Source organism: Diceros bicornis, chromosome 6 (assembly GCF_020826845.1).
Source record: "Diceros bicornis minor isolate mBicDic1 chromosome 6, mDicBic1.mat.cur, whole genome shotgun sequence".
Taxonomy (NCBI): domain Eukaryota; kingdom Metazoa; phylum Chordata; class Mammalia; order Perissodactyla; family Rhinocerotidae; genus Diceros; species Diceros bicornis.
Genome location: NC_080745.1, coordinates 93,233,522 through 93,247,395, shown reverse-complemented (window position 1 = coordinate 93,247,395; position 13,874 = coordinate 93,233,522). Strand labels below are relative to the sequence as shown.

General features: G+C 48.9%; 1 protein-coding gene across 1 annotated transcript in view; it reads left to right on the top strand.

Moving 5' to 3' along the window:
* TCERG1L (transcription elongation regulator 1 like) overlaps nt 1–13,874 on the top strand; it is a 219,709-nt gene that overhangs the window by 152,533 nt on the left and 53,302 nt on the right. Inside the window, exon 7 of the mRNA XM_058542727.1 lies at nt 10,357–10,511. Within this exon, the coding sequence (XP_058398710.1) occupies nt 10,357–10,511 (155 nt within the window). The remainder of the gene's footprint in view (nt 1–10,356; nt 10,512–13,874) is intronic.

Below are 13,874 nucleotides of genomic sequence, written 5' to 3'. Positions count from 1 at the left end.
AGGTATACTCCTCGGTCCTCCTGATTTTATGTTTAAGAGCATACCATACCATTTTTATTCTGATTTTATTCGATATTTTAGCACCTGTTGATGACATCTTTTTATTAATTCATAACTATTAATGTATTGAGTGTGATATTTTAAAAGTAGATTCTTTAGATTTTTCTAAATGTGGGTCATGGACATGTTTGACATCAGAAGAATAAATATGAAAATATGAAAGACGTGTTCTTGGATGAAGTTGGTAGAACTTTTCCAGAAAGAAAGGAAAATTTCCCCAAACATAATACACACAAATGCTGTTCGACAAGAGAAAGGTAATTAGAAGTTGTGCTTGTTAAGACAGGTGCCGGGCTGGTCACATCAGAGGACGTCTGTTTCTCGTGTGTGGTTCCGTGACCTACAATCGCACTAACTGAGCTCAGAGACCACACTACGTCACTCTTCTTTGAATACATGCCACGGAGGAGAAGCCAGATGTCACTCTGTCCTCTTAGCACAACTGCGTCTTTCATTATGTCAAAGAGGGCACAGGTGAGACAGTACTTGCTGGGGGAGGAGATACTGATTAAAATAAATGTCAGAGAGGGTTACTTAAGGCAGATGGAGGGCAATGCATGAGGAGGCTGCCATTTAGATCCACATTTAAGAGCCCTCCCGCTAAACTGAAGGACTTTAAGCGGCTCCTTGAACCAGTGTGCTGCTGACCAATGCCTTTCCAGCTCTGCTCTTGGCTTATTGTTATCAGTCTCCAAGTGGCCTTGCTGTAACCCCGAGACAGCGATGGGCTTCCAGGAGCCACTGCGGGCCCCTCACCAGTGTGGGGCAGGTTGGTGATTCTGTCCCCCTCAGGCTGGGCAGGGAAATCAGCGGTCAGGATTTCACTGCAGGGAGAAGCCCCCAGACTTTGAGTAAGCCAGGACTGTGATGGATGAAGGAGCAAAGGAGGCAGCAATTTTGAATCTCCATAAAGGCAGATTCTTCTGGAAGCCAGCCATGGTCAAGATGGAGTTCCTCAGAAGGCTTTTGTTCTGTGAAGACAATCTAGGGGCCCTGGGCTGTGTTCTGATGTTGAGAACAAGACTCCTGAGGGTTTTGTGTCTTCTCTCTGCAAGGCTGGAGGCCCCCAGCTCCTCCTGATCACTGCCTGGCATTTTTATGCTGCTCATCATTTGAAAATGGGAAAATAAGTTTACAGGCAATAACTTAAGACTGATAGGTAAAGTCTTTCAAGAGTTGTGCTGAGACATTAAGTGATGGTCGTCAGGAGCGCAGATGCGTGAACACGGGTCTTGTTGAATTGTCGTCACCAGCTAAAATGTCCTTTCACCGGGTGGCACCCACACTGCCCAGTGTGCTTGAGGATCTTCTGTCTAGAATGGCTTTGCAGTGTCACACCTGACTAGCCTTCACAAAAGAGATGGCAACTCTCCCCCATCCTGGAGGTGAGAGCTGTGAAACCAACATGGAGACACTTGCCAGGCACAAGCTGCTTCTCCATACAACAGCTCACTTCTGTGGCTGGTCGTTGTCCTTGTCTTGAGTAGCAGGCAGAACATCTGGTCACCTGTGTGTTCTTCACTAAATAAACGTTGTTGGTGGGCACTGTAGCCAGAGGAGATTGGCTTGGAGAACAGGCTTAGGGGTGTAAAGAAAAACAAGCTCCTGTGTGTCTCCCCTGCTCCCAAGACTCCGTAACACTCTTCACTTCTGACACAGGAGGTGTGGGTTTTCCACACATCAAGCAATTCTTGGACACAAGCTGGGTATCCTACAATTTAACTCAGTCCTGGAACTATCTACCGGAGACAGCATCAGACCCCACAGGTTAAGGGCTCAGTCCCACGAGACTGCCCCCCTACAGATACTTCAGACCCCAATTGCGAGTCACGTTGCTGTCTGTCACCTGTGCTTCTGACCGACTAGCTATACAGTCGTCCCCTGTTGTCCAAGGGGGATACATTCCAAGACCCCCAGTGGATGCCTGAAACCATGGATAGTGCCAAATCCTATACGTACTATGTTTTTCCTATAGGTACACGCCTATGATAAAGTTTAGTTCATAAGTTAGGCACAGTGAGAGACTAACAACAATACTAATAATAAAATAGAACAATTATAACAATATACTATAATAAAAGTTCTGTGAATGTGCTCTCTCTCTCTCAGAATATATTATTGTACAAATTAAAGCCTTTTCTATCTTAACTAAGCACTTATCATGCACCATGGCCATAACTTCTGCAGTTTGAGGTGCGACAGCAAACTAGCACGGATTTCTTTTTCCTTCTTCACAATTTCACGGACAGAAGATTCGTTCTTACCATAGATCTTAGCAACCTCAGCATACGATTATTTTATTCTTTCCTTATTAAGTCCAGAACTTTCACTTTTTCACCTAAAGGAAGCACTTTACACTTCTCTTTGGCGTATTGGGATTGCCAGCATCACTATTCTTGTGCTTTGGAGTCATTGTGAAGTAAAACAAGGGTGACTTGAACATAGACACTGCGATACCCAACAGTTGATCTGATAACCGACTGCTAAGTGACTAAGTGGCGGGTAGTGTATACAGCCTGGACCCACTGGACAGAGGGATGATTCATGTCCCTTGGCTAAGGGGAGACTACTGTACATTGGCGGTTCCAACGACCCCGTTCTTGGGTTCGATTAATTTGGTGGGGCAGCTCACAGAACTCAGGAAACAGTTTACTTACTGGATTATCAGTTTTTTATAAAAGGATCTAAATCAGGAACATCCAGATGGAAGACTTGCACAAGGCAAGGTATGGGGAAAGGGCGACGAGCTTCCCTGCTCTCTCGGAGAGCGCCACTCTCTCAGAATCTCCACCTGTTCACCAGCCGGGAAGCTCTCTGGAACCCTCCTTTGGGGTTTTATGGAGGCTTCATTACACAGGCTTGATGATTAAATCATTGGCCATTGGCGACTCACTGGACCTCAATCCCTCTCCCCTCCCCGCTCGCTGGAGGCTGGGGGGTGGGACTGAAAGTTCTAACCCTCTAATCACTTAGTTGTTTCCCCTGACAACCAGCCCCCATCCTTAGGGGCTTTCCAAAAGTCACCTCATTAGCATAAATCTGGTGAGGTTGAAAGGGGCTTGTTGATACGAATGACAGAAGACACCCATTTCACCTTTATCTGTCTTGCTCTCAACACTAAGGTTTTAGGAGCTCTGTGCCAGCAACAGTGAGGAAGACCAAATGTACATTTCTTATTATAAATCACAATATCACAGGAGGGCAGGTGGGAGGGAGGTTTCTATTCTCTCCTCCCTGAGTCTTTGTGTCTGCAGGCCCCATGCCCCTCACCCAAGCCACCCTGTGGAGGAGCCAGGTCAGCAGCTTCCTGGAGACAAAGTTGGGGAGAATGAGACAGAGAGATGTTAACCTGAAAATACAGAGCCAAAATGAGAGACAGTGAGGCATTTATTTTGGGATCAAAGAATTGCAATTCGGGGAGCACAGATTCAGGTAGAAACCCAAATAGTGTCCCCATGACAGGAGAGGGGCTCAGGGTTTTTGTGGGGAAAAGGGAGGATGAGGTGAGTTGTATTCAAGAAGAGTTTAGTGGTGCTCCATGAGGTGAGGCTGGGTTTGTCCCTCACAGACTGGCTTGAGAATCGGTCATCAGGCAAAAGGCTAGACTTGTACTCCATTGTCTGGTTAGTGATTCGGTCATCAGGAAAAGCCACTTCTGTCAGTTCTCACAGAAAGGCTATTCTTGTCCTTATTGACATCTTGGAATGTTGGCGGTTTGGTCCAGTTTGGAAGGTAAAGAAAACAGGACGTGCAAGGCAGTTCCTCTGACATGGCTGCCCCGGCTCTATTTTAATGTGGCTCCACTCATATCTTCCTTCACAGAGAAAGGAGCAAAGGACACACAGATGCTGCTTCTTCAGTTCAGAGCCCTCATCCCTGGGGATGTGACTCTGTGACCGTCAGGCTCCGTCCTCTGCAGGACACTCCTCTGGGGGTGGGCATGCAGGGAAAAAATACAGACAGAGAGAGGGACTCAAAGTGTGTCTTTGTGTGCGTGGGGAGGAGGGGTGAGGCCCGTACCCCATCTCCCCACAGGCTGAGAGCAGTCTTGGAGAGAAGCAGAAATGTCCTCCACCCTTAGAGCTTAGAAACATTAGGGTTTCCTGCTTGCAGGTGGCTGTAAGAATCCTTTTGTACAACAAAACAGCAACCCCAGTTTTCATTTGTTAAAATCCAGACCTTCGTGTATTGGGGCTGCTAAGTGTGGATGTTTTGTAGCAGACTTAAATAACTCTGATGCACTAATTATATCCTCTGGGATACGGGGACAGTTAAAGAGAAGAGGGACTGTGGTAGCGATCCAGAAATTATACAGCGTGATTAAAGAGGGGGAACGTATACTTATTACTTAAAATGTGCATAAAATGATACATAAAATTAATTTCGCATGTTACAGCTGGCTCGGTCTAGTTGAAGCCAACCATGACAAGTAGATGGGCAGATTTCTCTGGGGGAATCATGTTTATTTACCCTACCGCCAGCTCTTTGGTTCAATTCCACATGCGTCCCCACGGCACAGGAACTGGGTTCTTTGTAGCCCGGATGTAAATGTGCCACGTGTTAATTGTCGTCACTGCTCTCTCCTGGGTAATAATCCCCTATTAAGTCCCTAATTAGCTCCACTCTTCCCTTGCTTTAGAATCTCGGTGGTGGAAGTTGGGGGGTTGTGACTACTTCCCACACGTTGGGGCGTTCTGGGCACTGGCTCTTCCCCCGCGATTAGTATGTCATGTTGGGGTCTCTGGACACAGCACCAGGAGCTTACAGAGTCAGTGTATCCCCGAAGCAGCAAGTGAACAACAAAGACTGACCCAGGATCGGGGAAAACTATGCCCCCAAATCCCCAAATGTAAAGCCTCTTTCTTAAGTTAACATCCTCGCCTGGAACCAGCGGGGAAAACACCCCAGGAAAACGTGAGAAAATGAGCTGTGTGCACCTGAGGAAGGACGTCTGGGCCTTGCCGTCAGGGGGCTCTTGGGACGGTGTTTTCTACTGTCTTAGTGCATCCGCTTCTTCAGGGAAAGGAGAGGCGGCAACAGGGGGAACCCAGCCATCAGATTAGGGACCCTCAGCAGAGGCTTGAAGGAGAACCAAGATCCCTTGGCTGGCTCTGGTCTGTGGTGAAGTGTTGTTTGGTTTCCTCTGGAAACCAGGAGACTGGAAGAAATTCAGGTGGGACCTACAGGCCCTGCTGGAGGTCGGTCCAACCTGCAGCCCCCTCCTCCTCTCCCCACTGGAGGAGGCCAGGTGCCCAGCGTCCTTCTCACAGCATCCAGCCTACCACTTGGGGTGCTTCCACAGCATCCTTAACTCTCTGCTGCATGGCTGCCTGGATCCACGTGCCCAGACCCACCTGCCTGCACCCACCTACCCAGACCCACCTGCCAAAACTCACCTGACAGACCCATCTGCCCAGGCCTACCTGTCCAGACCCTGCCCAGATCTGTCTGCCCAAACCCACCTGTCAAGACCCATCTGCCTGGCCTTATCTGCCCAAACTCACCTTCTTAAACCCACCTGTCCTGGCCCACCTGAACAGACACACCTGCCTAGACGCCTGCCCACATCCACTGTCCTTCCTTCAGCCTTGTGTCAGGTCTACATGAGATCTGTAAGTGGCAGTCTAGGGCCCAAAGTTGAAATCTCATTTCTCTTGAACCCTACAGCACCAAGCCCGGGGTGGTGGATATCTTCACTCACCGATTTTCAGTTTCTTCTTATTCTCCCAGTCTCTGCCCTCTCCACTGACCGGAACCTTCTCAGGACCCAGCAGCCTGTCCCTTGGTGCTTAGGAAGACTAGTGACTTAAGGTCAACCACCCAGGAGGCCGTGTGTTCCACGATTAGGACAGCTGCCCAGAGCCAGGTGGGAGGGACTTGGGGTGAGCTGAGGCTGGTCCTGCTTTGGGGGCTGGCTCAGGGCTGAATCTGCTTTCTCTCTGTGCCCACAGGGGCACAAATGCCTCCCCACAGTCACCTTGTACCTGTGTTTCCGAGGCTGCCAGCTCCTTAATAGTTCTCAGTGAAACACCCCGTCCACTTGTGGGATGAATTAACTTTGTCCCATCAGTGGGTCTTAGTTAAGTGCACATTTCCCAGTGAGCACAAGTTACCTGGGTCCTGCAGCCTCTGTAGTGATGGTAGTGCCATGTTTGGTGGGATCAGATCTTGTCTTTGAAAACCCAAAGTGCAGGTATTATAGGGAAGAGGGAGGTGGTGGGGCTGGTGTCCCTGATGCAGACTCTCCCTGCCGTCTTACCTGTTGGAAAGTGTCCTGGAACACTTAGTCCTTCCACCCCTTTGGGGTTTGTCCTGTGACGGGTTCCCCAGAAGCAGTGCCCAGGCCAGTGCCCAGCTAGGGAAGAGTGATTTCTGGGAGCGGGGAGGGGAGAGCAGGCCAGGGAGGAGCTAAGCAAGGATGTGGCCTCAGCTGGAGGCCGAGCCTCAGCGCCCTGGACCATGAACTGCACCACAGACTTGGCCTACCTCCACCCCACAGGCAGGCAGGGCTGTAGGCTGCCCCGGGGTGGGCATGGCCTCCAGGTGAGGCAGCCAATGGCTAAGCACAATTATCTAGAGGAGGTGGGGCTGTGAGCCCAGGGCAGCCAAGGTCAGGGAGCTAGGGGCAGGTGCCCCTGCCCGTAAGGTCCATCAGCAGGGAAGAGGCACCAGCAGTGACCATGACTGGCGTCCTGGCACCAAACTGGAAAATTAAGAGAAAAGAATAGAAGCTAGAATAAAAGTTGGAAGGACTCAAGAAATCATCTGAGGACCCTAGTCCACCAACCTTCTTTTATAAATGAGGACACTGAGGCCCACACAGTGAATTCATTGCCAAGGGTGTTGCAGAGCCAGGGGGCAGAGCTGTAGTGGGAGGCAGGCCTCCAAGCCCCTGGACTCCTGGCTGAGTGCTCTCTCCCTTCAGCGGCTCTGAGGAGGGAACTGGTCGGTCAGCTCTGGGAGTGATGCTGTTGGGGGCTGAGGCTTGATGCCCAGATCACTGGCATGTGTGTGTGGAGGGGCCATGGGGACAGGATGACTTCCTGCCAGGGACTGGGTACCTGTTAGGTCTATCAGCCGCAGCAGGACCAGCAGAAGTGGTTCTCTGTTCTGCTAGGTGAGGTCAGGGCTCCCGGAAGACCTTTAAGTTCCATGCAGTACCTCTTAAATCTTAAGTGGATAGACAGGGAGGCAGGGAGCCAGGGAAGCTTTTAGAATTTTCCACTCAGGCCAAATGCAGTCAAACATCATGAAAAAAAAAAATCTCCAAGCCACACTATGAGAAATGGACCCCGCTGGCTGCCAGGAGCTTCGGTCCTGTAGCCCAGCCAAAGAAGCCTGCGTGTGGGGTGGTGGCTGGATGCGTGTGAGCGTCCAGCAAGCCTGAGTCCACACGAGGCACCGTAGGTGGAAGGTTCTCAGGATCTGCTGCCACACCCTGCACTGCTGCTGGTCGGCTTGCCTTTTTCGTGACGTTGCCCGCAGCCCGTGTGCAGTTGAAGCTGCAAGCAGAGCCTGCCTTCATGACAAGAAAACCGCCCACCGCCCCACCCACAGTCCCCGAAAGCACAGGCCGAGAGTGGGGTGCTGAGAACAAGCGCTGGGTGTTGCCAAGGAGGGCAGCCCGCAGACCGACCTGGCAGCTTTTCATCAGCAGAGCTGTGACCGTCCAAGAGGGAAGGCGCCGAGTTCCTCTGACAGGGTTGATGGTCCCTGCAAGCCCAGAAGTCTGTCTGGAGAGCTCATGCAGTGGCTGAATGTGCACAGTTTACAGCACAGCATAATGACCTTCAGCTTTGTACTCAGCAAGAACTTCTGTGCCAGCCGAGCCCTGCCCTCGAGGGGCATGCAGCTCCCTCCAGGCCTGGATAGGTTAGGCATCTCGGGGCAGGGGAGGGGCCCCACCACTTGCGTGGGGTCCTGTTCCACTTTGCCTCTCTTGCCCCTGGACTTCCAGCCCCCAGCACGGGCGTGGGCAGCGCCCCGTGGCCTACAGGCTGTCTTGCCTCTAATAAAGACAGGGGCCCTTGTGTCTTGCTTCGATTTCCTCGTAGCCAGGCAATGTTAGAATAACCCAAATCTCCATTCCAACCCCCACCAATGAGATGATGGAACTGAGGCCACACAGGATGAGGGGAAGCTCTCCAGGTCACCTGAAGGTCAAGGGCAGGTCTAGAGCGGGAGGGTGTGTCAGCCAAGACAGCGGGTCACAGTCTTCTGCCGCCTGCAATGACCAAGCCACCAGCGGCTGATGCCTGCCGGCACAGTGCTTGGGGTTTGGGTCACTGCTGGCGGGATGCAGGTCCTGATGCTGGCACCCAGGACTGAGAGAGACCAACGTGAAGCCTGTTGACTAGTCTGCCACAAACTCAGACGCTTCAACTCCACAAACTTATCATCTCACAGTTCCGGAGGTCAGAAGTCCCACTTGGGTCTCCTGGGACTAAAGCCGAGGTGTGGGCAGGGCCAGTTCCTTCTGGAGGCTGCGGGGAGAATCTGCTCCATGCCCTTTCCAGCTGCCAGAGGCGCCTGCGTTCCTTAGCCCCTTCCTCCATCTTCAAGGCCAGCAGGGTAACATCTTCCAATCTCTCTCTCTCCCCTGCTGTGTGTGTGTGTGTGTGTGTGTGTATCTGTTTGTCTATCTGTCTGACCTCTGCTTCTATCCTCTCATCTCCTTCTCTGACTCTGACCCTTCTGCTTCCCTCTTCCTCTTATAAGAACCCTTGTGACTACAATGGACCCACCTGGACAATCCAGAATAATCTCCCATCTCAAGATATTAACTTAATGACATCTACGAAGTCCCTATTGCCCTGTAAGGTCACACACTCACAGGTTCCAGGGGTTAAGATGTGGACCTTTTTGGGGGCCATCATTCTGTCTACTACACCCATGAACCTGGCCTGGCTGGGGTAGTAAATCCGATGACCAACTCAGTGTCATTTCTGGGAAGGGCCCTGGTCTGCCCAGAGTTTTCAGAACGTGGGGTTTAGCTCGAGCCCTCCATGTGGCCTATGGAAAGTGGCTGGCTGGGTTGGGCATGGAGATTCGGGGGTGGGAGTGATTTTCTCTATGCGAAGCAGAGTGGCTTGTGCTGGCCCGAATCCACACCAATGGCAGATAACCACCTGTGTCTGGCTAGGTAAGGCAGGAGCCGGTTCTCAGGGGCCAAAGTAGTGCCCAGAGGGCAGAGGTCCTCCTTCAGAGAGAAATCAACAGCCAGAGGGTTTGGGCACATGGGAGCTTTTTCTGCCCATTCCTATAGCATCTGAGGAGTCCGAGGAGAATCCTGGAGCTGTCATGACCCTCAGAGGTCACTGGGCGAAGCTGAGGCCCAGGGAGGGGAGAGGCCTTGCCCAAGGGGGACCTTCTGGAAGGCCCAGACCAGAAACAGGCCTTGATGCCAGCACAGGGCTCCTTCTCTGCACCATCCTGAGACCAGTCAGAGGACAGAGCCCAAGCCAGATGCCAGCCTGGTGGCCTTAACTGGCCACATTCCTTGGGATACTTTGAGGCCAGATCCAAATTCCTGTGTGTGTTTCCATATCACAGGCCCGCTCACAGTGCTCAGGAAAGGATCTTTCTGTCTTTCGTTTTTCTTCACTTTTTTTCTTTTTTAATCTTTTCTCCTCTCTGATAACCTTCCACAGATAAGGGGCCTTAAAATTGCATATTATTCTTTCAAAGATTTTAGATTTCTATGTATAAAAATACAAAGCTTAAGTCTTTGCTTTTCTAAAAACCAGCCGGGACAGGAGGGTGAAGTCGCTAGTCAAAGCCGCCCATTTGATCTTCCTGCTGTGGAGAGCACTGAGCTGTGCACTGTGCATCCTCCAGGGCCCGTGAAGCCTCCCACACATGCTCAGTGCTTAATCGGGAAGTTTTCGGGAAACCACTCTCAAATGACTCAGTTCCTGGATCCGGGGCCAGAGGCGCCCCGAGGGCTCGGGTTCTGAGCTGCAATTACATTAAAACAGAGAGAGTGGGCGTCTGGGAAGAGCACCCACCTTCTGTGGCCTCCGTAAGCCACTTGCTTTGCTGACCTCTGATGTCTTTACTGGTATAAGGACGGTCAGGGTAATAGCTACTTGTTAATCAAACAAGATAAAATATGTAAGATCTGTAAAGGACCCTGAAAAGCCAGACACGACCGTTATTACTTATACACTACATAAGTAACCTTTGGAAACATGTGGATTTTAGTCATGATGGGCTTTTTGAGTTCGGGTGAACACTAATGACTTTTTAACTACGTATCTTTGAGGGTGACTAAGATGAATTTCTCACTTCCAACAGGTGTGTGGTCTGGACGGGCGACGATCGGGTTTTCTTCTTCAACCCCACGATGCAGCTGTCTGTCTGGGAGAAGCCAGTGGACCTGAAGGACCGTGGAGACCTCAACAGGATCATCCAGGACCCACCCCACAAGCGAAAGCTGGAGGCGCCACCAGGTAACTGAGAGCTGGGCTGTTTGCATCCACTTTCATAAGGGTTTAAGCCATATGTTCCTAATGAACATGAAAGGAAAGCTTGTTTTTCCTGGTTATGCTGGAAATTGATTTTTAAGGAATCATGTTCACTATTTCCGAATTTAGTAATTAAGTTTTTATGGCATTTTCTGCAGAAATATTGATCCTTCCAAGGGGTCAGCTCTGGCTTTCTTTTCACATTACGTAAAGTTATTAGCTCAGAGAAGGTCTTTCACTCCATCAGCCACTAGAAACCTCCTTTCCAGCCTCCTCATTAGCCAGCCTTTAATTTTTGTTCCAACTGTCTTATGAACCTCCCTTGAGAGACTAGATGTTCCCAAATGGGAGTGTATTTCCTTCTACCTTGCTCATTCCTTTTAGAGCTTTGTATGAAATCCATCCATTGTTGATTTGAAAGGATGCTTGAATTCAGTGGAAACACAAGCATGGAGAGGGGGAGGATTCCTTTCAGCTGTAGAGGAATGGAACGCTTGGCAGAGAGGTAGCCATTTCTGAGGACGCCCATGTAAATCTTGTCTCCCTGTAGTCAGAGAAGAACGTTTAGCATTTTCAGAAAGGATCCTTTACGATTAGATGTAATGTATTTTTTATTAGCTGCTCCGTTGGGAAGGGCCCACTCCCTGAGCACGTGGGTTACAACCGTGTTGGCTCCACTGGAGAAATCAGAGACCAGAAGCTCTTCCCTGACCTGAGATGCACACGCTCGCTGAAAGGCCGGGGAATGGGGTCTAGACGCCTTGAAAGAGGGTCTTTGAATAAAACACCCTCTCTTGTGGGGTGTTTTATTGGGTTTGCAATGATGTTTTTGATTCCACACTATATAAGGCTAACACAAGATGACATCAGCCCACATTTTTAGTCAAATCCAGAGGCATTTGACTGGAACTTTAGAAAACAATATTTTAAAAGTTTTCTTAACAGTTTTAACAGCGCTAAGAGACATGGCAAAGATTGATCTTGCAAAGCTCAAAGCTCGTAGTCGTCTTTTAAGATTGAGAGATGACAGGTTTAATATGTTTATTTCACTTAAGATAAGAGGAACATTCTCCCGAGAGCCTGAGTCAACTGCTGTTGGTAAAAGAAAGATGTTCTAGGTACATATGTAACTAAATCTGTAAAAACTTAGCTGTATTCAGGGACAATAAGAATTGGGTTTTTGATTTTGTTTCCTCCTTTGATCAAGTGGCATCCATTTTTAAAAGGGATATTTTGTGTATTGAAAGAAGGCTGGGAAAAAAAAAATCCTCATAGAAAACCATCCCCCAAGCTCCCTGCTCAAGAACCAGAGACGATGCTCAGTCTGGGGTATCACGAGACCTACGAATACCACGGGAAACACCAAGGTGCAGTTTGTCATAGCAATGATTGTATTCGCCTGGAAGAAGGCAAATAATGCAAGCAGATTCCTGCTCCTTTCTTTAGCCTGCTTTCTTGTAGATAATTGGGTGCTGTTTCTTCCTCTTTTTCTTGCAAAGCATCGGTAGGAATGAGAGGAAAGGAACTCATCCACAGTCAATGCACAACTGCTTTCTCATTTCTCTCCTTTGGATCAAATTCAGCCAAGTCTAAAAGAAACAGAGAGGTGTCCCCAGCACAGCCCGCTGGGGCATCTGCCATTTTGAGGCTTGTGAGGACTGTCGGTGGAGGGCAGTGTTAAAAGATAAACTGAGGCATATTAAAAATTTGGAGAGTTTATTTGAGCAAAAAATGGGTTCAGATCAGGCAGCACCAAACCGGAAGCGATTGGGGCGCTCCGCTGATGGGAGCTGAGGAAAGACTCACATAGAGGAGGCGGGAAGCACAGAGAGGAAATGATTGATTGGCTACAGCTTAAAGCATAGTTGGCTGTTTGGGATGGGTCGTCCTTAGCGGTTTGATTGATTTCGGACCTTGAGGCATTTAGCGGCTGAGATTTCCGTTTGCTTACTTAGGTCACCTAGGCATTAGAGCCCCTCAGATTAATGGGCTGCTTGTTTAATTAATTTAACCACAGGGACCTGAGTTACTTGGGTCATACGTCAGTGCTCCATTTCACTCTACTAACATGAATCTCATTTCATACTTAAAAGGTAGAGAATTGAGACTCAAATCTAACAAACACAACCAGAAATATCCGATTGATCTAGACTTAATAAATCAAGCTATCTTGTCTTCCATCAACTTACAATGGAGGCCCTGACTACTCTCCTTAGGTAGATATGTGATGATAAGATTCCATGTAGTTACAAGGCAAGTTTTAACCTTGCTTCCTCTTATAAAAACAGGAAGAGATTTTCTTAAACCTGTATTTTTTCAACCTGAATCTTGAAGATATGTAAATGACCTCAATACTCAACTTCTTGTTGCAAGGTAGACTTGACATTTAAGTGTATAACTTCTAATTTCTTAAGACCCACCCACCCAAATTGTTTTGTTTGCAGTAAAACAATTAGGACAGTGGGTGTTTCTGGGGGATTAATTAGCAATTAGCAGCAGAGTTGATGACCTCCTGCCATCAGCAAGTGCCACTTTTTCCTGGCTGGTCATCCATCATGCCTCATCAAATGATTTCACCCTAATTATTACAAGAACAAGCTCGAGGGGAGAGTGTTCTTGGTGTGGAATTTTGTTTTTCACATTTTGTTGAACTATGAGTTATTATAGATTTGAGTACATTAATACCTGTTACTGGTTGGAAATGGAAAAATTAAGCATTCCAGTTGATACCCATTATTTTTCAAGAGGCAAATGAAGTAAATGAATTTTATAAAATAGCAGCCACATTTAACTGCCATTAGGTTTAGAGGTGTCTGTGCGTGTGTGTTTTCTGGAGGTGTCAGGCGTGGAAGTGGAGCTAATGGTGTTAGGTAGCTACGGGGTGCAGAACACAGAACTGCCCAAGGTGCTAAGCCATTCATCACTCAACAGAGAAGGAAAAGTCCTTTTTTTCACTCTGTTAGCATTGCTGAGAGATTTGGACAAAGTTCTGCATTATTTCGTAATTATCTTGCGGTGCATCCCGATTTTTTACAGCTCTAGCAGCTATGCCGTTAGCTGATAATAAACGCCTGTTGAACTAGAGTGAAATGAGAAGTGCCACCTCCATCCCACATCCATTACACGGGGTGATGTTCTCGGGACTAGTACAGGCTCTTCAGTTTACGGGATGCTGATGTTGTTTTCCTACCCGCTTCAGGATTCCTGAAATCCATCAGAGGCTCAATTCTTTCACTGCAGTTACCTGCAGCACCCAAGCCCTCCCTTCCTAGTGATGGGTAGACATCTTCCTGCAGTCCAGCCAATGCACCTGCTGCCTCATCGCCTCAGCCAGCTCTGCCTGCCCTG